At 31.4% G+C, this 23,868-nt stretch overlaps 2 protein-coding genes across 2 annotated transcripts; both read right to left on the reverse strand.

Annotated features, from left to right (window-relative positions):
• Positions 1-925: 925 nt before the first annotated feature.
• LOC134726828 (peroxiredoxin-like 2C) lies at positions 926-6,683 on the reverse strand. Its single transcript, XM_063591237.1, has 7 exons — positions 6,350-6,683; positions 5,591-5,627; positions 4,823-4,854; positions 4,444-4,497; positions 3,604-3,709; positions 2,957-3,079; positions 926-2,255 (listed from the first exon to the last, which is right to left on the reverse strand). Exons 1-7 carry the CDS (start codon positions 6,554-6,556, stop codon positions 2,128-2,130), a joined length of 687 nt encoding a protein of 228 aa, XP_063447307.1. The 5' UTR covers positions 6,557-6,683; the 3' UTR covers positions 926-2,127.
• A 7,492-nt stretch (positions 6,684-14,175) lies between these two features.
• Positions 14,176-23,849, reverse strand: LOC134726839 (hydroxysteroid dehydrogenase-like protein 2). Its single transcript, XM_063591245.1, has 8 exons — positions 23,753-23,849; positions 22,135-22,298; positions 21,289-21,502; positions 19,860-19,963; positions 19,428-19,529; positions 18,470-18,670; positions 15,191-15,397; positions 14,176-14,531 (listed from the first exon to the last, which is right to left on the reverse strand). Exons 1-8 carry the CDS (start codon positions 23,767-23,769, stop codon positions 14,290-14,292), a joined length of 1,251 nt encoding a protein of 416 aa, XP_063447315.1. The 5' UTR covers positions 23,770-23,849; the 3' UTR covers positions 14,176-14,289.
• Between the last annotated feature and the right edge of the window lie 19 nt (positions 23,850-23,868).

Here is a 23,868-nt window from a genome sequence, read left to right on the forward strand (position 1 = left end):
ATGATAATGATTGTTGGGATGTGGTTTCCGTCTGATAATGACCTTTGGGGAGTGGCTTCCGTCTGATAATGACCGTTGGGGCATGATTTCTCTGTTAATGACAGGTGGAGAGTGGTTTCTTTGTTTAGAGAGATGTACTTTTTATAAAACATGTTCCTGTTTTTAATATTATATTTAAGTTGTTAAATTGTTTATTATATGTTTTCCTAAATTATAAAATCAAAGATAACTTAAGTATTTATATATTGAAAAATTGCACTTAAATGAATGGCAGTATTACTAAGACTGGTCTTCACTCTTTGCCATAGAAATCGTACAACTACTCGAGTTTGCTGTAAGCATTTTGAATTAATTAGAATTTTCCAAAACATGGTTTCTCAATGAAACAAACATAATAATTCTTGTAAAACTGGTCATTATCGTGATATATGGACTGCCCGTAGAACAGTGGTATTGACTGCGACAGCAATTATAATGACCTCACCTTCGGCTCAGTCATTATCACTATCTTTGTCAAAACCATTGTCCTGTGGGCAGTCCATATATCCCGATAATGACCAGTTTCAAAAACTATTATATAATCAATGCAAGTACAATGCACAGATAGTGAAGAAGGCAGTAATAAAGTTACCTGGACATCAAAACACAACACAGACTGGTGAATCTACATGAAAAAAGCACCTCACAGAACAAGCTGAAGTGAGACTCACTTGGGAAGAGGGCTCACTTCACAAACATACAAATGAGAGCAAAGAAAACTGTAAATTGGCAGACAACACATTTCAGAGGGAGCTAAAATGTTCAGCAAGCAACATTTAATGTTATACATGCATCTATTTAGACAGCACTGTCCACATGCAAATGTGCAACTACCTGATAGAATGTGCAGCTAGCAAACTTACCATACTCAAATGAAATACAAATATCTGTATAAATAAACTTTATTGTAAAGTAATAATTTAAAAAAAAGTGTTATAAATATTTCAAGAAAACAAAAACATAAAAGTTACAGTGACAGCATTCAAAAGTGAATTATTTCAAAACTTAAAATATCTCATTGTCATAAACATATTTATTTAATATAGCTACTCTATTTTTCCTGATCAAATCTATTCTTGATGAATAATGTATTGCATACTCTTAATTGCTACAATGCCCTACATGTCTTAGAGGATACTACCCACCATTCCCATCAGGCAAATCTATTACATATAGAATTAAATTTGATTATCTCCCCTTAAACATGTTGTATCTGAGTTATAGTAGTGTTAAGCAACTGTGTTAAGTTTCATTGATATCAATTCATCATCCGTTTTAGAAGTTTAAAAAAAGAGCTTCAGTTACAATATATTTAGTAACAACTTCATGTAAATTAATACATTATATATAATATTGCATAATGACAGTATGTAAGAAAACGGTTCACAAATATTGAAACAGTTAAAAATGTTTTAAATAGAGGTTTATACATTAATTGAAACTGAACACAAAATAAATAAAACAAATATTCACAAATTATATATTAAATATAAATACTATAGGAAATTTGAAGGATATGAAATATGGGAGTCAACTCCTGTTCAATGAAAATCAAATATTACAGAACTAAACACATTCACACTTCATCTGACATATGAAACTTAACAACAACCATAAAATGATATGTCTCTTTTCAATTGCATCCTGATTGCATCATACAACCTCTATATTATGCACTACTTTTGTACACAATCATAATGTAATTTTCAATCTTTAAAATTTGTAAAATATTTTACTATGAAAATTAATACTGATATGTTTATGAAAGGAATGTCATATGTGCAAACTATCAAATGTTATTGAATACATAAATAATTAAATCATAATCATGTTAATATTTTAGTTGCAAATTTCTTGAATTCAAAATTCTTTAATTATAACAATACATTGTGTGGAAGAATTCAATTTCTTCAACTACTATCAAATTCACTTCTTTTTAATTGAAAGTTTTTGTCTCATAATAAATAAATGCTATGTACAGCTTCGACAACTCATCATTTGTTCTCTTCAATCTTTCAGTACTAAGGAAAGTTCAGTCGCAAGTTCAATAATCATTTTGATTATAAATGTACATAATTTAAATTTTGATCACAAGCTTTGAACTCTTGGGTCTTTTGGAAAACTGACTGGTAGTACTCCTGCTACTTCTAACAGTTTGTTGATGGGTGTATGACTCGTGGAGTTTTTGTCCAAATGTGAATAAAGTATTTCATTACCTGAAAAAGAAGACATACAATTATTTTAACAAGAGTACATGTACATCATACGTATGAATGGTGATACTAATAAAACAATGTATAAACAGATTGTGTTTCCATAATAAACCATGCATTGTAAGTTCACACTACATTTTTATGTTTGGAGAAATGTTAAATCCACATTTTAAAAGTTCTCATCAAAATGGAGATATTTACAAAGTTAAAGGTTGATCATGATGTGACCAAAATTTCATGACAATCTTGACCACAAAATATAACCTGATGCAGGATTGGAATGTTCCCAAATACCAGAAAATATTATGACCCTTATTACATGCATTATTGCAGGATTTATACAAATAGTTTATTTTGTTGCTGGATTAGAATCTTTTAGTTTTCCAAGGTGAGAAAAAAATCCATAATAAACCAAATAATTTGTATCATTGCAATGCTCTTCATTTGTGTTCATTGATGATACAAGGATGAAGCTCAAGTGGTTGAATGGGTAAAAAGTTCCGAGCCACATGGCATAAAGTAACAACAGAAAAATGGAGAGCTTTAAATAGTGAGCATTTTCAATATTGACTTAATTTGTCAACAAACAAATTATTAAGTATGACCTTCAAGAAAAAAAAGTGCACAATTCAGTTTTTAACTAATGGAATATTGAATTTAACGTCATAAATTTGAACCCTTACTATAGACGAAATTTGTCTTACCTGGTCCAACAACTAAGGCACCACCTTGCTGCTGTACATTTCCTTGGAATTCTTGATATTTCATTGATCTCCATATACTTCTCATTACACCCATAAACATATTTTGTTTAACATGTCTACTATCTGTAAGTGAAGTTCAAAATTTCATAATTTCTAATATAAAACATTTATAACAATTAAATAATAAAGATAATTGTAAATAAGAATGACAGATTACCGGTATTACAATTAGACACTGAGAATCTGTTTTTCATTCAGATTCGAAATATTGTATAAAAATTAAAAAGGCATCCTTCAACTTTTTAAATTTTACAAAACAAATTTGAGAACTCAAGATTTATTTTGTATGGGTAATGTTTTGAAACATAAAACCACCATTCGAAAATCAGCAATAGGTTGACCAATATCACACATTTTTGTACTTCTGTTGAAAGGTACTGTATAACTCAATTGTAGTTGGATTTCAACTGAATGAGCTAGTTTTACAAGTCATGTTTATGTAATACCAAATAACAGGACTTACTATGAAATTTGAAACAAAAAACCTACAAAAAGTAAAAACACAAAAATACTGAACTCAGAGGAAAATTCAAACAGGAAAGTTTAAAATCAAAAGGCAAAAAGTTTATCTTAAAAAATTCACACACCTGAACTTCCATGTTCCAAATGTTCTTTTAAGCCTAATGCTTTATAAAGCACTCTCTCTGGATCAGTATATAATGTGGACTGAAATCCAGTCAACTTTTTAAAATCCTGAAATAAACAAAACATTTATTACAATGCCAATAATATAGACATGTAATCTGGATCATTCTAATATTCCATACCTGAATCCAATTAAGCTTAACAATATCATTAGTAGTACTATTCAAATGATCTTCAATATTGTTAACTCTCCCTCCCCTTCCCACAATCATCCTTTCAATCCAAAATGATTTCTTTTATAATCAATTCAAACCAGATATGCTGTTGCTCCTAAATCAGTCATGTGTCAGTGAAACTGTAAATTCATGTTGCTTTACAATTTATGACAAATCTTGCCAAGAGTTTAATATGAAATGCTTCATGACATTAGACCCTGAAGTTTAATGAGACAGGTACCTTTGAACTTAAAAAAGAAAATAGCTCTCAACAATTCTGACTGTGATGCAAATGTGGAAAATAGTTGTGTCAGTGTAACTGACCATATATATCAAGTATTTTTTTATATATAAATTTCACCTGTAGCCTCAACACAACAATTCTATTAACTAGCAGGAAAGTACCTGTTTTAATTCCTCAAATAAAGTTGAATTAATAAATCAACTAATGTATGTAGTGTGGTTTAAAAATATTCATTTGCATATAAAAAAATCTCTTTAATGTATATTTAGTGTTCTACACCAAGCTAATATAGTTTAATGTAGTCTCCTTTCTTGCATAGAGGGTACCAAAATAATATAGAAACAGAGGTTTTATAATAAGTCAAAAATAATAAACACACTTACTTTAATAAATTTAAAAGGTGCTGGCCCAATCACAACAAGTCGCACATCTGCTTCCTGGAATAGAACAGTAGTAACATTTAATTTTTTAAAGAAGTTGTATATCATTTTTTTAATATCATTGTATTTTTTGTGATAATTTCTGTCAGTCATTAAAAAAACCTGCCGACATACTCTAGCCAAGTTTTTGATCAGAAAAGTCACAAGAATTTTAAACATAACATTTAATTTTAGTCTATCACCAGATATGACATAAAATTGTTTTAAAGCTACAAGTGTGCATATATACAAAAATAATCATTTTACTGGACTAGAATTATTCGATTTTTGTAAGAATATGCAGCACGAATAGAAGCAAAAAATAAATAATAGCTAGACATACCTGTAGATACTCAAAAGGAACCAATGCCAGATCTGAAAAAGAATATTCATAAAAATTAATACATGTAGTCAAAATTAAGACAAATAATGGGACTTTTCATATATTTCCAATGTTAATACTGCTCATGCTGTTGGATCTGGTAAATCAGGTAAAATGATATTGAATTTTCTATTCAGGGAGTAAGTTTTAATAAACCTTCACATCAGAGTTCGCGAGAAGTGTCAGTCCTCAGGATTTTACCACCAAAATTTTGCGTAGGACTGACACAATTTTAGTATTTTTCAATAGAACTAATTGTGAGGACCAGTAGATTTTCTTCAAGGACCAGCAGGGGAAAAAAAGATTTTGCGAACTCTGTCACATAATTTATTGTAGTTATAGTTATAAAAAACATGTCCTTTTTAGTTGTGTTGTAACTTGTGTTGAAAGGTTGCCATCTCACAGTAATTGTCCTATTTCTTCTTTTGCTAAATATAATATGAATTTAGAACAAAATTTCCCAGATTGTTTTCTGTAACACAGTATGTGGTTTATGAATTGCTTCTGATAAGGTTCTTGTCTTTCTGGATTTATCATTTTCAAAACTGGTGAGTCCAAAGATGTGTCGTTCAGGATTGCAATACATGTATTTTGTATACACTGACCATATCATTGAATAACAAAATCTTCAAAATAATCAAAATTTGACTTATTTACCTCCTCCTATTTTCAAAATACAAATGTAGATGTTTATGTATAATAAGTGTTATAATAAACTACAGTACTTACCTTCTACATAGTCTTTACACACAAAACACAGAAAATGCTGAAAAGAGAAGAAGTGATATATATATAATATATGTGGAAATAGCTAGCTGTATCAAATAGGGTATATATAGCAGATGTTTTTCACTTGTTTAGCTGATTGATAGCATCGGATTTTGTCATTCATTTGGAAAAAAGTTTGTTTCCCTTTTTTTGAGAAAAAAATAATTTGTTGCCATTTTTTTGAGAAAGAAATAATTTGTTTCCTTTTTTTTGAGAAAAAAATAATTTGTTTTTGACCCTGAGAAAAAAAATGTTTGTTTCACCCTCAGCTGCCACTATATATAATCATGGTAATGCTAAAATTGAAAGAAAGAAATTGTTTTCGACATGTTGCCAAAAAAATAGATTGTGTTTCCCCGAAGGCGAAAAAAAAATCCATAGCCCCCCCCCAGAAAATCAAATGGTTCCTGCCTTATAAAAACTTGGGATTCATAATTTCAAGTGTATCAAAGAAAAAATGCAGTTGTGTAACTATTCCTGACACTTTTTTAATAATCAGTAATTCGAAATAATAAATGAATGCATTAATTTTCAACACACAGACTCACAGTATTAATTTCATAATTATTTCTCATGTTTCTGCATGTCCATATATATAGTTCATTAGTATTTGTTTAAAAGATTAGGGAAATTTTAAAATACTATTGTGTTATGTCTTTTGAGAAACACTTACAGTAGGCCTATATGGAAAGATGAAAGAGTACACGCAATAAAATTTACCCTAGTAAAGACAATGATTGTTTTTTGTTTCTTATAAATATCTCCAAAACGTATTTTGTTGCCCATTTCATCAAATACAATCATATCTTGAATCTTCTCAAAGTCCACTTCCATTGTCGGCTCATCTGGTTTATCGGTTCTAGTTATCTTTAGATCGTCGACTCCTTTGATTTCTTCTGGAGCATTTAATTCCTCTTTAGTTGACATGTTGTTGGTCACTTTTACATCAAACTGTTTCTTGCTGCAGGGTTCGTTTGGGCTAGCATGTGCCTGTTTTCCTTTGTCGAAGTCATTCAAATGCAATTTAATCAGTACAGAACAGCCTTTGTTTTAAGCGCATGGATGACAATGATTGATTTAAACCGGTAAAGGTGAAGGTTGCAATCAGTTACCACAGTAACAGGTAAACCTTTCCAAACACTATTTTTGGGCGGGGAAATATAAAATTTTAAAATTAAAAAAAAAATTATGAATCGTAAATTTCTTGTTTTAAAAAAATGCCTTTTTTTATACAGGAAATCTAATAATGTTTCACACAGGCACTTGTTTCTGTCAATGTGGGGTTTACTATCCATACCAGTACACAAAAACACAGTGATTTTTTGTGTACTGGTATAAACCCCACATTGACAGAAACAAGTGCCTGTGATGTTTCAGGGTTAAAAAAATATAAATGAATAGCAAGCAACTTTGAAAAGGGTCAAATCATCATCCTTTAATAGTATTTTTAAAATGTGGTTAAAAGGCAAACATCAACTTTTCAATGAGAGCTTTAAAATCTATTTTGAGTTTTTTTTTATTTAGTATTTTGATCCAAATTTTTATACCAAGCTTTCACTTTTGTCATAAATAAAATTAATTTAAGAAATAATTCTATCCTGCCATGCTCTATGCTCATTTTAACATGGGTAGGCATTATATTTGTTAATATCTTAATACCGAGCGTTAGCGAGGTATTAAATGTTTACAAATATAATGCCTACCCATGTTAAAATGAGCATAGAGCATGGCAGGATAGAATTATTTCGATTCTAATAGGAATAGTTGAACTCTTTCACTTCGAAGCGGACCTATAGTAGACGCTCGGAATGTCACCATTTTGATTTCATGAGCCAAAAACGTTATAGGAAATCAGCAGTTTATCAATAAAAAGAGAACAGAAGCATTTAAACTTACTTTTAGAATGTTTTTATTTAATTTCCTAGCGAGCAACACCAACAAAAATGTCCATTTATGATCTCTGGCGTTGTTCAAAATTCATCTGACGTTGCAATTTCAATTGTGGCGTCAATCACGTGCAGCCCATGTTCTATTTGAATTAGAACACGGCTGTGTTTACAAAGCGTAGTAAGGACGTCATATTAGAATTAAATATTTAACCCTTTTTTTCATAGGAAAAACCATTCAACTATGTTTTCAGTTTTCTTTTTACAGATGAAATTATTGTTTGTTTGAAGCAGTCTTTTTCTGAGCATCCCTTATGTGCATATTTCAAAAAAGCTTTTTGGTTTAAAAAATTTAAACATTTTAGATAATCATCCAATCATCAACTGAAATATTTCTACCTTTTATTCAAATTATGAAGTGTATTTAAAATTTATAGAATAAACAAGTCAAGTTTTCCCTTATAGGCCTTATATAACTTATATAAAGCAGAGACATATATATGTCTCTGTATAAAGTAACTGAGATTTTGTTCATTTTTAAGTTTTTTAATGAGAAAACCTGTACCATTACCCAAAGTTTTTATATTGAAATTTGAAAGTAAAAAAAATTCTGAGACAAGTGCCTGTGTATTTTTTCAATCATTTATAACAAAAGGTTAAAATAATATGCATTTTTTTTTCTTATAACAGAAAAATTATAAATTTACAAAATTGACAGCATGGTAAATTTGGCATGAAAAAGCATCAAATTATGATAAAACCTTATTATATTTACACCTACCTATAGTTTTTTAAAGATAAAATTGGTCCACTTCATCATTATACCAGATGCTCCGCAGGGCGCAGCTTTATACGACACAGAGAATGAACCCTGAACGGTTGGGGCAAGTATGGACACAACATTCAAGCTGGATACAGCTCTAAATTTGGATTGTGATTAAATAAATGACACAGCATATGAGAATGAGAAAAATCCCCCCCCCCCCATTTTTTTACACATCCCCCTATCATTTATTCCAAAACTAATCACAATTCAAATTTCTAATGAAGTTTGCAACAATAATTACTCATTTAAATACATCATAAAATATCAAAATGTAAAAATGTGCTTGTTATCACTGAATGGTAAAGATTGTCTTAATTTATCAGTTGGTAGTAATAGTGAATATACATTGTATATTGTATAAAACAATGATTTTAGTTGATTCAACTACCTATTCTTGACAAAGAAAGATAACTCCAATTGAAATTCTTGCTATTGCACAATATTGTGCAATTAGATATTTCTTGCTATTGTGCAATACTGTGCTATTGAAAATACTTGCTATTGCACATATCAATCAAACTTGAAAACTGGGCCCATAATAAAAAATCTAAGTACATGTTTGGATTCAGCATATCAAAGAACCCCAAGAATTCAATTTTTGTTAAAATCAAACTAAGTTTAATTTTGGAAACTTTGGGCCTCTTATTCCTAAACTGTTAGGACCAAAACTCCAAAAACCAATACTAACCTTCCTTTTATGGTCATAAACCTTGTGTTTAAATTTCATAGATTTCTATTTACTTATACTAAAGTTATGGTACGAAAACCCCCAAAAATGCTTATTTGGCCCCCTTTTTGGCCCCTAATTCCTAAACTGGAAGGACCATAACTCTTAAAATCAATACCAATCTTCCTTTTGTGGTCATACACCTTCTGATTAAATTTCATAGATTTCCATTCACTAATACTAAAGTTATGGCGCAAAAAAGTTCATTCAACTACTATTCTATACAAAGAAAGATAACTCCAACTGATTTCTATTTACTTAAAAACCAAAAAAAATGCTTATTTTGACCCCTTTTTGCCCCTAATTTCTAAACTGTTAGGACCAAAACTCCCAAAATCAATCCCAACCTTCCTTTTGTGGTTATAAACCTTGTGTCAAAATTTCATAGATGTCTATTAACTTAAACTAAAGTTACTGTGTGAAAAAAAAAGAATATGCTTATTTTGGCCCCTAATTCCTAAAATGTTGGGATCAAAACTCCCAAAATCAATCCCAACCTTCCTTTTGTGGTCATAAACCTTGTGTTAAAATTTCATAGATTTCTATTTGCTTTTACTAAAGTTAGAGTGCGAAAACTAAAAGTATTCGGATGACGACGACGACGCCAAGGTGATAGTAATATCACGAGTCGTATAAAAAAGTATGAAAAAAAGTTTTATTTTGAAACTGTGTTTTTTCACATTAACAGCCCCAAAATGGGTAAAATTGATGAAAAATGGAAAAATCTTCAAAATTGGGTACTTTCAAAGGGCTGTAGCAAAAAAAAAGGTACACCACCATGTAATTTTTTCTTCACCAATTATCTTTTTTACAGTCATATAAACCCAAAAATCAGGTTAGGAACAAAATTCTAGAAATTCATGGCTCCTCAGAGGAGTATATATGTAACATCCTTAAACACTCATATTATTTTCCTTCTGCTTTTCTTTGAAGTTGTCTAAAAGTCAGTATATTTTTGTAGAGAAAAAACATAACCTCCTAGCTCCCAGGGCTTCTGAAGAGGATTTAAAAGTTATTCTTTACTACATGTGGCTTTCAGTTAAACTGTTTATTAATAAGAATATCATGCTTTTTGCATGAATTAAACCAGATGCTCCACAGGGTGCAGCTTTATACGACCGCAGAGGTTGAACCCTGAACAGTGGGGGCAAGGATGGACACAACATTCAAGCTGGATTCAGCTCTAAATTTGGATTGTGATTAAATAGTTGACACAGCATAGGTTTCTGACACAGAATGAATGTGGTCTAATGAACTTAAAATTTTTGTTTTGCCTTTGAGGAATTCACTATGCTGTTGAATATTAATCCTCTCAAAAAAATGTTTGAAGAAATTTTCTTTTTATTTATGAAATCTGAAATGAAAAAAATTGCCCCCCCCCCCCATTTTTTTTACATCCCCCTTTCCCTTTTTTCAAAACTCAGATCTCAATTCAAATTTCTTATGAAATTTGCAACAATAAATACTCATTTAGATACATCATAAAATATTAAAATGTAAAAAAGTGCTTGTTATCACTGACAATGACTGAATTGTAAAAATTGTTTTAATCTATCTGTTGGTAGTAAAAGTGAATATACATTGTATAACACAATGATTTAAGTTGATTCAACTACTATTCTGGACAAAGAAAGATAACTCCAATTGAAATCCAATTGGAATTTCTTGCTATTACACAATTATGTGCAATTAGATATTTCTTGCTATTGTGCAATACTGTGCAGTTGAAAATATTTGCTATTGCACAATACTGTGCAATTGAAGATTTCTTGCTATTGCTGAATTTATAACTGTGCAATTGAAAATTTCTTGCTATTGCACAATACTTAATATAATAATTTTGGATCCTGATTTGGACCAACTTGAAAACTGGGCCCATAACCAAAAATCTAAGTACATAAAATTGAGAAACATGTTTAGACCCTTTGGGCTTTAATGTAGATCAATTTTAAAACGGGACCAAAAATTAAGAATCTACATACACAGTTAGATTTGGCATATCAAAGTACCCCAATTATTCAATTTTTGATGAAATCAAACAAAGTTTAATTTTGGACCCCGATTTGGGCCAACTTGAAAACTGGGCCAATAACAAAAAATATAAGTACATTTTTAGATTCAGCATATCAAAGAACCCCAAGGATTCAATTTAATGTTAAAATCAAACTAAGTTTAATTTTGGACCCTTTGGACCTTAATGTAGACCAATTTGAAAACGGGACCAAAAATTAAGAATCTACATACACTGTTAGATTCGGCATATCAAAGAACCCCAATTATTCAATTTTTGATGAAATCAAACAAAGTTTAATTTTGGACCTTTGGTTACTTTATTCCTAAACTGTTGGGACCAAAACTCCCAAAATCAATACCAACCTTCCTTTTATGGTCATAAACCTTATGTTTAAATTTCATAGATTTCTATTTATAAATACTAAAGTTATGGTGCGAAAACCAAGAAAAATGCTTATTTGGGTCCCTTTTTGGCCCCTAATTCCTTAACTGTTGGGACTTTAACTCCCAAAATCAATACCAACCTTCCTTTTGTGGTCATAAACCTTGTGTCAACATTTCATAGATTTCTATTAGCTCAAACTAAAGTTATTGTGCGAAAACTAAGAAAATGCTTATTTGGGCCCTTTTTGGCCCCTAATTCCGAAAATGTTGAGACCAAAACTCCCAAAATCAATCCCAACCTTCCTTTTGTGGTCATAAACCTTGTGTTAAAATTTCATAGATTTCTATTCACTTTTACTAAAGTTCGAGTGCGAAAACTAAAAGTATTCGGACGACGACAACGCCAACAGGATAGCAATATACGACAAATTTTTTTTCAAATTTTGCGGTCGTATAAAAATTAAATAAACACTTACTTCAATTTTATCTACAATGACTGTTTGATCTATTCTAGTGGTGAAAGGAGGAATTTTCTGAGGAAAATCTTAATTTTCATCTTTGGCCTTGTATACATGCTTATTTTTATTTTTGTACAAATTTGTATCCTGCATCCCTTTTTATATATTTTTTTTTATGAAAATCGATATTTTCCTTTTTATGGTAGGGAACAGGGGCTGAACACCTGAATCTTTGTATCATTAGAAGGTATAACAGTCCAATTGTACTTAAAAGAGTTGTTATTTCAAATGAAATGTGAATTCAACTCCCTTAAATTGTCATTTTTATTATATTCTTGACCTCTTGTTGTAAATGTGTTTGTGCAAATGACTATTGTTTGATGTCATTATGGCAAGTTTCTTATGCAACATCCCTTTCGTTCTTTGGCAATTTTCTGCTGAATATGCACAAGATATATATTTGCCACTGGTATTTTAGAAAACAATTCATCAATAAATTTTTCAACATTATAAAAACTCCTTTTGAAAAGATGGAAGAAAAAAAAATCTGATTTTTTAAAATGAATTATTGCCATTTAATTTTAAGTAAATAAAGAAATAAAAGCTCAACAATAGGTACATAACTTTAAGCATGTCTAACTGTCCATTGTAGAGAGTAATGCACTGCAACCTGTATTCTTTATTTCATATTAACATGTGAAAACCTAGATACTGTAAATAGCTTTTGCCTCTCACCTAAGTATATATATGTGCCTCTTTACCTTTGACACTCTCCAACAATGAAAACTAGAATAGAATTCATCATAAAAATCCCTTTTTCTTTTCTTTTTTTTGAACTTTTTCTGTTAACTCATTTCTGGTATGCTCAGAATGCAGGGTTTTGAGTCTAAAATTTCAGATTTTCTTGGGGGGGATGCAAGTTGAGCTGGCTATGCAGGCTTCACTGGTGATAGTAAACTAAAGTGGGCTACTAACTTTTGTCGCGGCTACCTGATTTTCAAATCTAGTAGTTAATGTTGACCCCTGAAGTGACAGCATACCGGATTAACCTGCAAAGGTTGAACCCTGAATAGCTGAGCAAGTAAGGACACAAGATTTAAGCATACTACAGTTCTCAATTTGGATTCTGATTGAATATTTAACACAATATGTGTTTCTTTAATACAGAAAATGAATGTGGTCTAAGAACTCTAGGAAAATATTAAATTGGACATTTACCTATTATGATCCATTATCCAAAATCTAGGTACATTGTTAGAATCAGCATATAAAAGAACCGGAAGAATTTAATCTTTTGATGAAATCCAATTCAATTTAATTCTATTTACACCATTTTAGTATAATTTAAAAGAGAAATAACTCAAAATATACACGAGACTAGATGACATAGAAATTAACAAAGGTCTACAACTCGACAATGAAAAAAGCTTAAATCATGAAAAATAAACTTGGCCTTCATTCAGTGTCAGTGAACGGACACTTTTTGGCAGCATATATATATATATTTTAGTCTGTAAGATATCAGATAAAAAGACAAGTTTTGCAGTTGGTCAAGGCATAAAGTGCAGGAATTTCAACTTTAGTAAAGGAAGTCATGTCAAATATACAGGGCCAAAATTGGCTACATATAAATCCATTCTGCAGTCAAACTGGTCCACCTCTTAAATATGATGTAGTTAATTGCTGGATGGGTCAAGGATATAGAGATATTTCTAAAGCCCAGTCAACCCTTGGGGTTTATTTAGAACAAGCAAAAATCAACAATAAAACATGTTACCAATAGAAAGTTTGGCCAAATGGGTTTACCAGAATAAAAGGGATAAAATATAGATTGTCACTAGGAAAAAAGGGTATGTTGAACAGGAACAGAACACATCAAACTAAGTCTCCTCTTTGGCACATTTTAGTCAGATAAAAAGCAATAAACAAGATATTCATAATCCTAAAATAATTTATTGGCATGCTGGTCTGAATAATATCACATTTGTCACGCCTGAGCATTTACAGCTGACTATGGGGTATGGACATTGCTCATTGTTGAAGGATACATGGTGACCTCAAGTTACAAACATCCACATCATTAAGTCTGTGTGATGTCTTATTGTCAATTGCACCACTTTTCTATATTTTAATATAAAGGAATTTTTATACATCTTTTAACTGTTTCTAGATAGAATCTTTATTTCTGTTTTTATATACATGTACTGTTTGTTTGTGTGGGCATATAAGAAATTAAACTAGAACAAAACAAATCTTAGCACTATAAATACTTGTATTTAATTTTATCAAATACAATTCAATATATATCTGTAACAATGTAGAATGAAATCTGTTTGTTCCCTGATTAATTTTTCAATGCCGATACATCACAACTTTGAATTCATCTGACTCATCAATTTTTCTAATTTCATAGCTAAACCCATGTCCCCTTTGATCTTAAGCTTGCCACCCATGAATGCCGCCACAGCCTTTAATTCTCCTTTGAACATTTTAGAAAAGTCAGCACTGTCCAAGGTCATTTCACAATCAGCTCCACCTGGTGCTGGCCCTTGTCCCACAGCTCCACTTCCATTTTTCAAGTCCAAATACCATTCTCCCTGGTCTGCACCTGAAAAAGAATTTAAATGTTCAACATATTTTGTTCAAAAACTGTCAATGGTAATAGTATTAGGAAACAGGTTCGGTTTCTGTGCATTGACATTTACTGCACACATATATCATGTATATTTACAAACATCTAAAAAATTATATGCTTCCTTGCATTTTTTACTTTCTTAAGAGAAGCGAGTTCCAATGACCCTAGTGGCAGTGTTGCACTTATTTTATATTTCCAAGGCATAACTCTTGTTAAAAAAGTCAAATGTCCATCATTTTACAACTTGTCTGAGGAATTGCTGAAAAATAATCCATAGTACAAGTTTTATAATATTGTGGCAAGAGTTGTACCTGTGAAAACAAAGCTATTTTCCATAAATTTAATATTTCCAAGGGGCACAACTCTTAAAAAAAAAGATAGTCCACCTTTACTTTTGTCTGAGATATTGCTGATATTAAACTATAGTATAACTTAAAATATGGCAAATATTGTACCAACAAGAGGGCTATCAAGGCCATTTTTGTGAAACTCATTTTAATTTTAAATGGTTTCATATTAGTTTCATAAACTAACGAAAAGAATGCATAATCAACTCTACACTTCTTCTTCACCAAGAGTCATGAATTTCAAACTCAAAACAAATTTGCCTTTTAAAATAAACAAATCTTTACCTGATAAGTTAAACTGAAAAACCCCTTTGGTACTATCGACTAAATCTTCATTCAACATGGTTTTGAGCGTCTCGAATGTGGCAGCTGGACCCCCTGAACTTGCTGAAGATGAACGACCAAATGCTGGTTTGGCACCATCTTCAACCATCTGTTGTCGCAAAAAATCTGGGTCTTCTTCTAGGAAGAAATCAGGTAGTAATCTGTTTCCTATTAAGAAAAAATAATTGATTAAAATAATTGCTCTGACAGAATTTTGCCATATAATACAAGAAAGCAAATAAAGTCTTGCAAAACTTCATACATGCCAACTTTTGCACTCTTCATTGACTTGTATCAAAATTGATTCATATTTGGATAAACTGATTAAACTCAAAGTAATGTCAATGTCTAATGAACAGTTCTTTAGCATTTACTGCAGATGCTTGCTGAAGTCGAGAGTTTCTCATCATCTGATTGTACAAAGCAGTTACTGGAAGACTTGGGCGTGTTCTAAGCTCTGAAGATCTTCTAATCAAGTTATGTCCTTGCAAGCTTTTGATGGTCATTCAAGTCTACCATGGTCAATTTTAAATTCTATTGAAGACTTTTCAAAAGGCATGTGTGATATTTCTATCATTAAATTTGTCAATCAGCCATGTTGTTCTTCTAAGGTGGCCTAAAAACCTTACACCTACACTGATCACAATTTTTACAGTTCGGCATATAGTTTTTTTTAGTTTTGAAATTGCCTCTATGTGGTACTGTTACAACACTTTGATAGCTTTTCACAAGTATTTGGTATTGGTTTTGCTCATGGCTGAAGGCCATAGGTAGCAATAAACAGTTAGGAAAAAATACTAAAATTTGCCCTTATGAATTTTACCATTCCCTTTTCATTGCTTTCTTGCAATATCAAGCTTACTGTTTGTGTCATATATGGGCATATGTATGTAATCAGAATCCTCCATAGATTTTATTTCCAGTATATAAAATTGCAAAATATAATTTCTTTTTGGTGTATCCATGGCAACAATCTGCATTTATTTGTTATAAAATATTGCAAAAAGGGGGGGAAAGATGTCACATATTTCCCCAAAATTTGGCTAAAAGTCGAATTTCAATCGCTTGAAGTAATACCTTTTCTGAAACTGTGTACATATATCATTCAGCAAATCCAATGAAAATCATATGTCTTTCGTCTCATTTTTTTGTAAAATTGCGTCAAAAACTTCGTGTAGAAAAAGAGTGTTTGTAAACAGTACATTAATTTCTGGACCGATGGCCGGTCCAGCTATGAAAATACGGACTGAAAAACAGAAAACAGCCCATAAAACATGTCAAACATAATCTTGATGCTCTTATAAACCACCTTTGAAGGCTAAATTAGCACTCATCTGTCTAAAAATGAATTTTATTACACAATAACTTTCCTATTTGAAAAATCCACAGGGGCCATAATGCGAAACTAAACTCCTAACTGTGTATTGCTACCTTAATAGTAAATATTTTTTTCAAATTCTCCCTTTTAACTTATTTTCTGAGTTCTGCTAGCTAAAACAAGTAAAATGGCCTTTTATTTTTGAAAATTGATTGAGTAATGAATATTTTATGAAGGTTAGCAGTTGACACTGAAACGCGACAAAAACTGATTTTAAGAAAGGTGCCAAGTCAAAGTGTAAAATCTTGTCTCTACCTCAATTTTTAGCCAAATCTTAAAAACTGTACCTCTTTTGTCAGTTTTTTAATGTTGAATATCATAATAAGATCTCTGATGATGCAACATTGTACAAAATTTAGCAATTTTAAGCATAAAAATGTTAATCTGTATGCTTATTGCATACCACAGACTTGATTAAAAAACTTGGTGATAGGGTATCAATTTCTTACATCTGATTTAACTATACATTTAATATATGCCAAAATGTAACATGAAATCTTGATAAAAATAATAATGTGACATATTCGCAAGAAAAAACCAACGCGTTCAATACTTAGGCTACTACATGCAGCCCAGTCCATCAGAAGCAAGCGTTAAGCCGAAAGAGTACAAATATAAGCCTAGTGTCAAAATGTCTAATTTTGGTTGCTAAGGACTGTAAACAATAAAATTGACACATACTGTCATTGTTAAACACTTAATTTACTCAGAAGTTGATTTTGAATCTAAATATCAATAGATTTGTGGCATGAAAAGTCTTAAATTATACCCTTCTGAGCTTGGTAAGCATGCCATAAGGTAGCAATAAACAGTTAGGAAAAAATACTAAAATTTGCCCTTATGAATTTTACCATTCCCTTTTCATTGCTTTCTTGCAATATCAAGCTTACTGTTTGTGTCATATATGGGCATATGTATGTAATCAGAATCCTCCATAGATTTTATTTCCAGTATATAAAATTGCAAAATATAATTTCTTTTTGGTATATCCATGGCAACAATCTGCATTTATTTGTTATAAAATATTGCAAAAAGGGGGGGAAAGATGTCACATATTTCCCCAAAATTTGGCTAAAAGTCGAATTTCAATCGCTTGAAGTAATACCTTTTCTGAAACTGTGTACATATATCATTCAGCAAATCCAATGAAAATCATATGTCTTTCGTCTCATTTTTTTGTAAAATTGCGTCAAAAACTTCGTGTAGAAAAAGAGTGTTTGTAAACAGTACATTAATTTCTGGACCGATGGCCGGTCCAGCTATGAAAATACGGACTGAAAAACAGAAAACAGCCCATAAAACATGTCAAACATAATCTTGATGCTCTTATAAACCACCTTTGAAGGCTAAATTAGCACTCATCTGTCTAAAAATGAATTTTATTACACAATAACTTTCCTATTTGAAAAATCCACAGGGGCCATAATGCGAAACTAAACTCCTAACTGTGTATTGCTACCTTACAGTGACCTATAGTTGTTGACTTCTATGTCTCTGAAGGATACATATTCTTATTTTATATAGACAAATGAATACACTCAATAGTTCAAAAAAATGTTTAAATCTCTACTTGTTTTCAATGAACACGAAAAGTAATCCTCGAAAACTAATCCATAACTAAAGAAGATTAATTACTATCTGTAATTGCATTATTGTGGATTCATTAATAATCATTGGATACCAATTAGGCAATTTCTGTGAACCACAAATTTAAATGTTCAACAAATTATCAATATATGGAAGGCATGAATGAAGACTTTTCCAAAACCATTCAATTAAATATTCACGACCATGCAAGTTTTCCTCAAACCACAAAAAATTGATACCAATAAAACTAAATGAATCCACAGTATAATAAATACCTGGTACACAGGCATACTGATCCATATCAGTAACACCAGAAGCCTTCAATACTTCATCATCAATAGCAAAGTTCCCTGTGTATGATTTACTATCTTTAATAAACATAACATAAGCAGCATCAGACATGATCTCGGGTTTACGACATTGCTTGGCAACCTCACCACTTCCTCCTAACATTTCCATGGCTGCTGTTAAAATTGCTGCAATTAACAAAGATATATTTTAATATCTCAAACCTGATTAATTGAAAATAGAAGATGCTTTTAATTCATAATATAATAAAATATAACTATAACACAGTGTACTAATGTCTCCTGCTTTTCTTGTATTTTATGTCCAAAGGGAACAACTCCAATTTTTTTTTTTATAAATATTTTACCAGAAATACATTGTTAAAAATTGATAGGCTTGGAAAAGAACCATCTTGTTTGAACAAATATTCTATAAACTTTATTCAGAAAGAAACAAATACCGTCATATCTGTTCCAGTGGAAATGTTTTTATATATACTTTTGAACTTGGCACTTATATTATAATGAAACTTCTTTTTCCTGACAAGGCTGAAGTTAATTCAAATTAAATAGGTGTAAATAGCTGTGGTTTATTTTGTACTTTGAAATATTAAAAAGATAAAACCTCCTAGGTTTTTTTTTAATAACTTTAAAATCTGTGTCACTTTACAGCCTCAACTATATGTAATTTCATACTGTTCAAACATTTTAAGTACAATATGTGTTAAACAACAGTCTACGACTGAAATGATTTGAATAACTGTTTAAAGATGTTTTCCTTCTTGTTTTTCAGGAAAAAATTAATTGCATAGCTTTGCAGGAAAACTAATCAATGAAATATATGGTAATCAGTAGTTCTTTAAAAAAAATATTTAACTTCAAACTTGCAAGTTGCTACTCAATATTTTCTATAAAAATGTTTTAATAATTTTTATTTTCTATTTACCTGTTCTTGGCCATAGAGCATTGACTGCTATTCCATCTCCTTTTAATTCTTCTGACATTCCTAACACACACATTGACATTCCATATTTGGCCATTGTATAAGCTGTAAAAGGAAAAGGTTATACATGTATCAGCTTAAAAAATCAGAGGTTGACTTTTCATCAATGAATCACCCTAGACAAACTCTCATAATGTGTGGGTGCCAACAGAACCACAACATTCAGCATGAAAACTGACAACCCCTATTAAATAACATAAGGTAACACCTGCCATGCAATGTGCAGGTCCTATCTCACAACCTCAGTGTTGACAGGCTATTAATACAGTAAAACAATTACTGAGACCACATGGTGATTGAGGCCCTTTCTATATTGTCAATTATGAAAAGAGAGAATAAGTGTAAATGTCATGTGACTCAACCATTGAATCTTACCTACATGATCCTTAAACCACTTGGGATTCATATTCAGTGGAGGGCTAATGTTCAGAATATGTGGATTACTGCTCTTCTTTAAGTATGGTACACATACATGCGAACTGTAAAAATAAAGGTTATTTGTTTTAATATCATGAAATGTAGAATGATACAAATATTGGTAACATATTAATAGATCATTTAATTTAAAGAATTCTGTTAATCATGGGTGTCTCACAACTCAACTTCTCACAAGCTCATGCATTGCATTTTAATATACATCCTAGCAACATCTTTTTGTTGTATGATGTAATGAAAAGGAAATTTTTTGTTGATGAAAGTTCTGCCTGTTTGAAGCCAAAGTCTTAAAGATGGTCAGCCAGAATAATGTTTTGGGGTAGGGTAGCATGTATTCACACTGTCACCCTTTGAACTAACATGTTAAAAATCTGTCTGAGACTGTTTATATCAGTATAAAAATAAGGAGATGTGGTATGATTGCCAATGTGTCAACTATCCACCTATGGTGGATGTACACAGAATTCATTTTCATGTCACTTAAACATGTTCTAGTCCTGAGTATTAATTATTAAAAATATTTTCCACAAGTTAAAGCTATATATTGTCATCCATACATAAAAAAATATGAATGCATACCTGCCAACTGTCACTATTTGCGAGGGATTTCCCCCATAAAGGCTCCTAAATTGAAATTTTGAAAGAGCAATTTTGTCCATAATTTTAAACAAAACGATTAATTAGAGAAAAACTTTAGGCTTGTGAAAGTATGAAGAATCCAAAAAACAACATTAAAATGTTTATGAAGGCCCTCTTAAAGGTTTTTAGGACTATGACATACATCTCGCACTCAAAACCCCCATGGGCATTTTGAAAAGTTGGCGGGTACAAATGTATGTGAATGTATTAATAAAGTAAAGATCCAGTTACAATGTACATGCAATGTGTGCTTTACTATGTGAATATATTTCAGCCTTTTCATATTTCACACATAGACCACACATTGTAGCATCCACTGTATACTGTAAATACTGTGTATCAGCAACTGTGTATAATTCATTATTATTTATGGAAAGTAAAGTTTTTGAGGATTTTACTTGAATAGCTGAAGTTTTCTGAATCCAATTTTGAAACATCAACAAATTATATTTCTACTAGTATTCTGCAGGCTTGACTACAAAATTTGTAAAAAAATCTACAAATGTATGGTATAAAATATTCACAAAAATATTTGATTTTTCAACCTCCAACCAAAAATGATTCACACAAAAATAATAAATACACAATGAAGTTTATGAAGTTGAGAATGGAAATGTGGAATGTATCAAAGAGACAACATCCTGACCAAAGAGCATAAAACAGCCAAAGGCCACCAATGGGTCTTCAATACATTGAGAAAATGCCAAACCCAGAGGCTGGCAGTATTTACCATAGATATGTTCCTCTGCCATTTACTTGATTCATTAAGTCATATTTCTTCATAGAAGTTTCTACTGTTCCTGTCAGACTGATAGCACTGGCATTGTTTACAAGTATGTCTATACCACCAAACTTCTGTACAGCATCTTCTACAGCCTTTCGTACCTCCTCTTCACTTCTAACATCAACGATACATGGCAGGCATTTACCACCAAGGTCTTCAACTGAAAAAGGAAGATAAATGTTTTACAGATAAACTGTTTGAACATGGTCTACTGAAACATTTAAGCATTAAAATTTTCAATTGTTTATTTTGTATTCTGGCCTGCATTGACATAAAAGTACTTTATACAATGTTAAAGGACACTGTACAAAGTTGTTATACTTCAGTCTGGAGATATGCATAGTGAGCGTTTGCTTAAGAGAAGGGTTCATTTTGATGTTCCATTATGTGGGATATGATTTAGGTAAGGATGAGGTATGAGTAAGAGTTAATTTTATTTAACCCTGTAGGGATTTGGTCACATAAAGTTGATGAACGCAGATTTTCTGTTTCAAAGAATTCTTTGATATTCTTTATCTCATCTTTGATAATTTTTTCAAATTAAATGAAAAAATGGAAGGTGTTGATTTGGTAGAAAGCAATACTTTATTAATTTGCATGGTTTGTGGAATGAATGGTTAAGAAATATGCCCTTGACCATTTTTGCTGACCCGGAACTTTCCAAGTATTTTTTCCCAATGAAAATTTTCAGGAATGGCCTTGAATACCTATTATTACCTACATTGATCATGTTTCATTTATTTCAAACTTGTTTTAAACTATATATGCAATAAACATGATAAACAATTATACCTTCCTTAGCAGCAGTGTAAATGGTTCCTGGAAGTTTAGGGTGTGCTTGAGCTGTTTTGGCAGCTATTACAATATTGGCTCCATCTCTGGCTGCTTTTAAAGCTATAGCTTTACCAATACCACGACTAGCACCAGTTATAAAGATTGTCTTCCCAGCAAGTTTCCTATAACAATGAGCATAAGAGATTAAATGCAAATACTTTGTTTTAACAGTCAAATAACATGAGCATTTTTATTTTCTGACATTCTCTCATATATATGCTAAATGATGTTTAATTAGGTCAGCAGTGCTCCAGATGATTACTGTATTTTAGCACAATCCTGTTCACTTTACACAAATATGACCTACTGAATTAGACTTTTTACCAGGTTTTTAATATAATGAATAACATGATGGGTGCTACATGTTGAGCAGAATCTGCTTTACCTTTTCAGGAGGGTAGTAATGGGGGTACCTTCATGACGTATAATGGTAAAAATTCTTGCCAACTGACTTTCAGTGCATGACTATAATATATACACTTCCTTTTAGACGATAAAAAAAATCAGCTGAATTTGACAAATCACACTATTTTTTTCCCCATAAATAACGTTAACAATAATCATTTGAGATATCTGATGAATCACAATAACAATATTTTGACAATTCACCGTAACATTTGAACCAATTTGATGCTAACGGTAGCCGCAAATGACTATTTGACGCCAGACGGTAAAAGGGCATTACCACCCTCTTTCAGCATTTCAGAGCACCTAAAATCGCCCCCATTTTTTTTCATATTTTGGTGGTGTTTGTGTTGCTTTAACTTTAGCTTTTTTATGTAGTGTATTGTTTCAATGTTTATTATTATTTGTCTGTTTGTCGTTTTCTTTTTTAGCCATGGCATTGTCAGTTTATTTTTCGATTTAAGAGTTAGTTTAAACATATTTATTTAGAGTGGATTGGGAAACAAGTTTTGCAACTTATATTAATCCTTTTCCACTTTGCGGTTGCGAGTGCTGCCTTGTAGCGGCATTAGCCTACTCTTTTTCGAAATCTACAAGGGTGTCTTTAATGTGCAAGAGATATGACTCTCTCTTCACACAGGTCAGCCATTTATCGTCCCCTTCTGACGGACTATCATCGTTTCTTCAAGACCATACTCGCAAATGGTGTCAAGGGAGAGCCGAAAATTGAGTTCCTGATTTAAGAGTTTGAATGATCCTTGGACTCTGGTTACTTTCACCCCTGTTTTTGAATTGACTCATCTCTTCTACATTTTCCAGAGTGAGTAACTTAGACTCTTGGCTGTTTATCTGCTGATTGTCTCTTTGGTCATGATAGTTTCTTCTTCAAGTGTATCTCAAATAATTACAACGTCATATATAAAATATAAAAGCCTTTCAAGACGTCATAAATATCTGGACTTCTTCAAATGCTATCATTTTTGACAAGAATTTCTCTACAAATCAAATCTTCACCTGTCCATGGACATGATGATGGGTTGATTTTGAAGTTATACAACTACGACCTCTTACTTTTACTTGGCAAAATGCTTCAATTAAATATGTTAATGCATCTTTGCAAATATGTTATTATGTTTTCATTTATATTGGTCAATCTCTGCACTTTTCCTACCCGGTATTTGCTGCCATTGCTCTTATTTACCCACTGTCAAAATTTGTGTAGACTTTGGACTTGTCAGAAGCCGGTAAGATTTTGCGATTATTTCAAAATTCAGATTTACAGAGAAA

This window comes from Mytilus trossulus, chromosome 1 (genome assembly GCF_036588685.1).
Source record: "Mytilus trossulus isolate FHL-02 chromosome 1, PNRI_Mtr1.1.1.hap1, whole genome shotgun sequence".
Lineage (NCBI taxonomy): Eukaryota > Metazoa > Mollusca > Bivalvia > Mytilida > Mytilidae > Mytilus > Mytilus trossulus.

Excerpts from the sequence above, each read along its gene's own strand:
- LOC134726828 (XM_063591237.1), bottom strand. The coding sequence starts at position 6,556 with ATGTCAACTAAAGAGGAATTAAATGCTCCAGAAGAAATCAAAGGAGTC. Across the intron at positions 4,855-5,590 it reads GTGTAAAGACTATGTAGAAG|ATCTGGCATTGGTTCCTTTT; the intron begins GTAAGTACTGTA and ends ATTCTTTTTCAG. Across the intron at positions 4,498-4,822 it reads TTCCTTTTGAGTATCTACAG|GAAGCAGATGTGCGACTTGT; the intron begins GTATGTCTAGCT and ends GTTCTATTCCAG.
- LOC134726839 (XM_063591245.1), bottom strand. Across the intron at positions 18,671-19,427 it reads TGCTCTATGGCCAAGAACAG|CAATTTTAACAGCAGCCATG; the intron begins GTAAATAGAAAA and ends TGTTAATTGCAG. Across the intron at positions 15,398-18,469 it reads TCAGTATGCCTGTGTACCAG|GAAACAGATTACTACCTGAT; the intron begins GTATTTATTATA and ends TTTTCTTAATAG.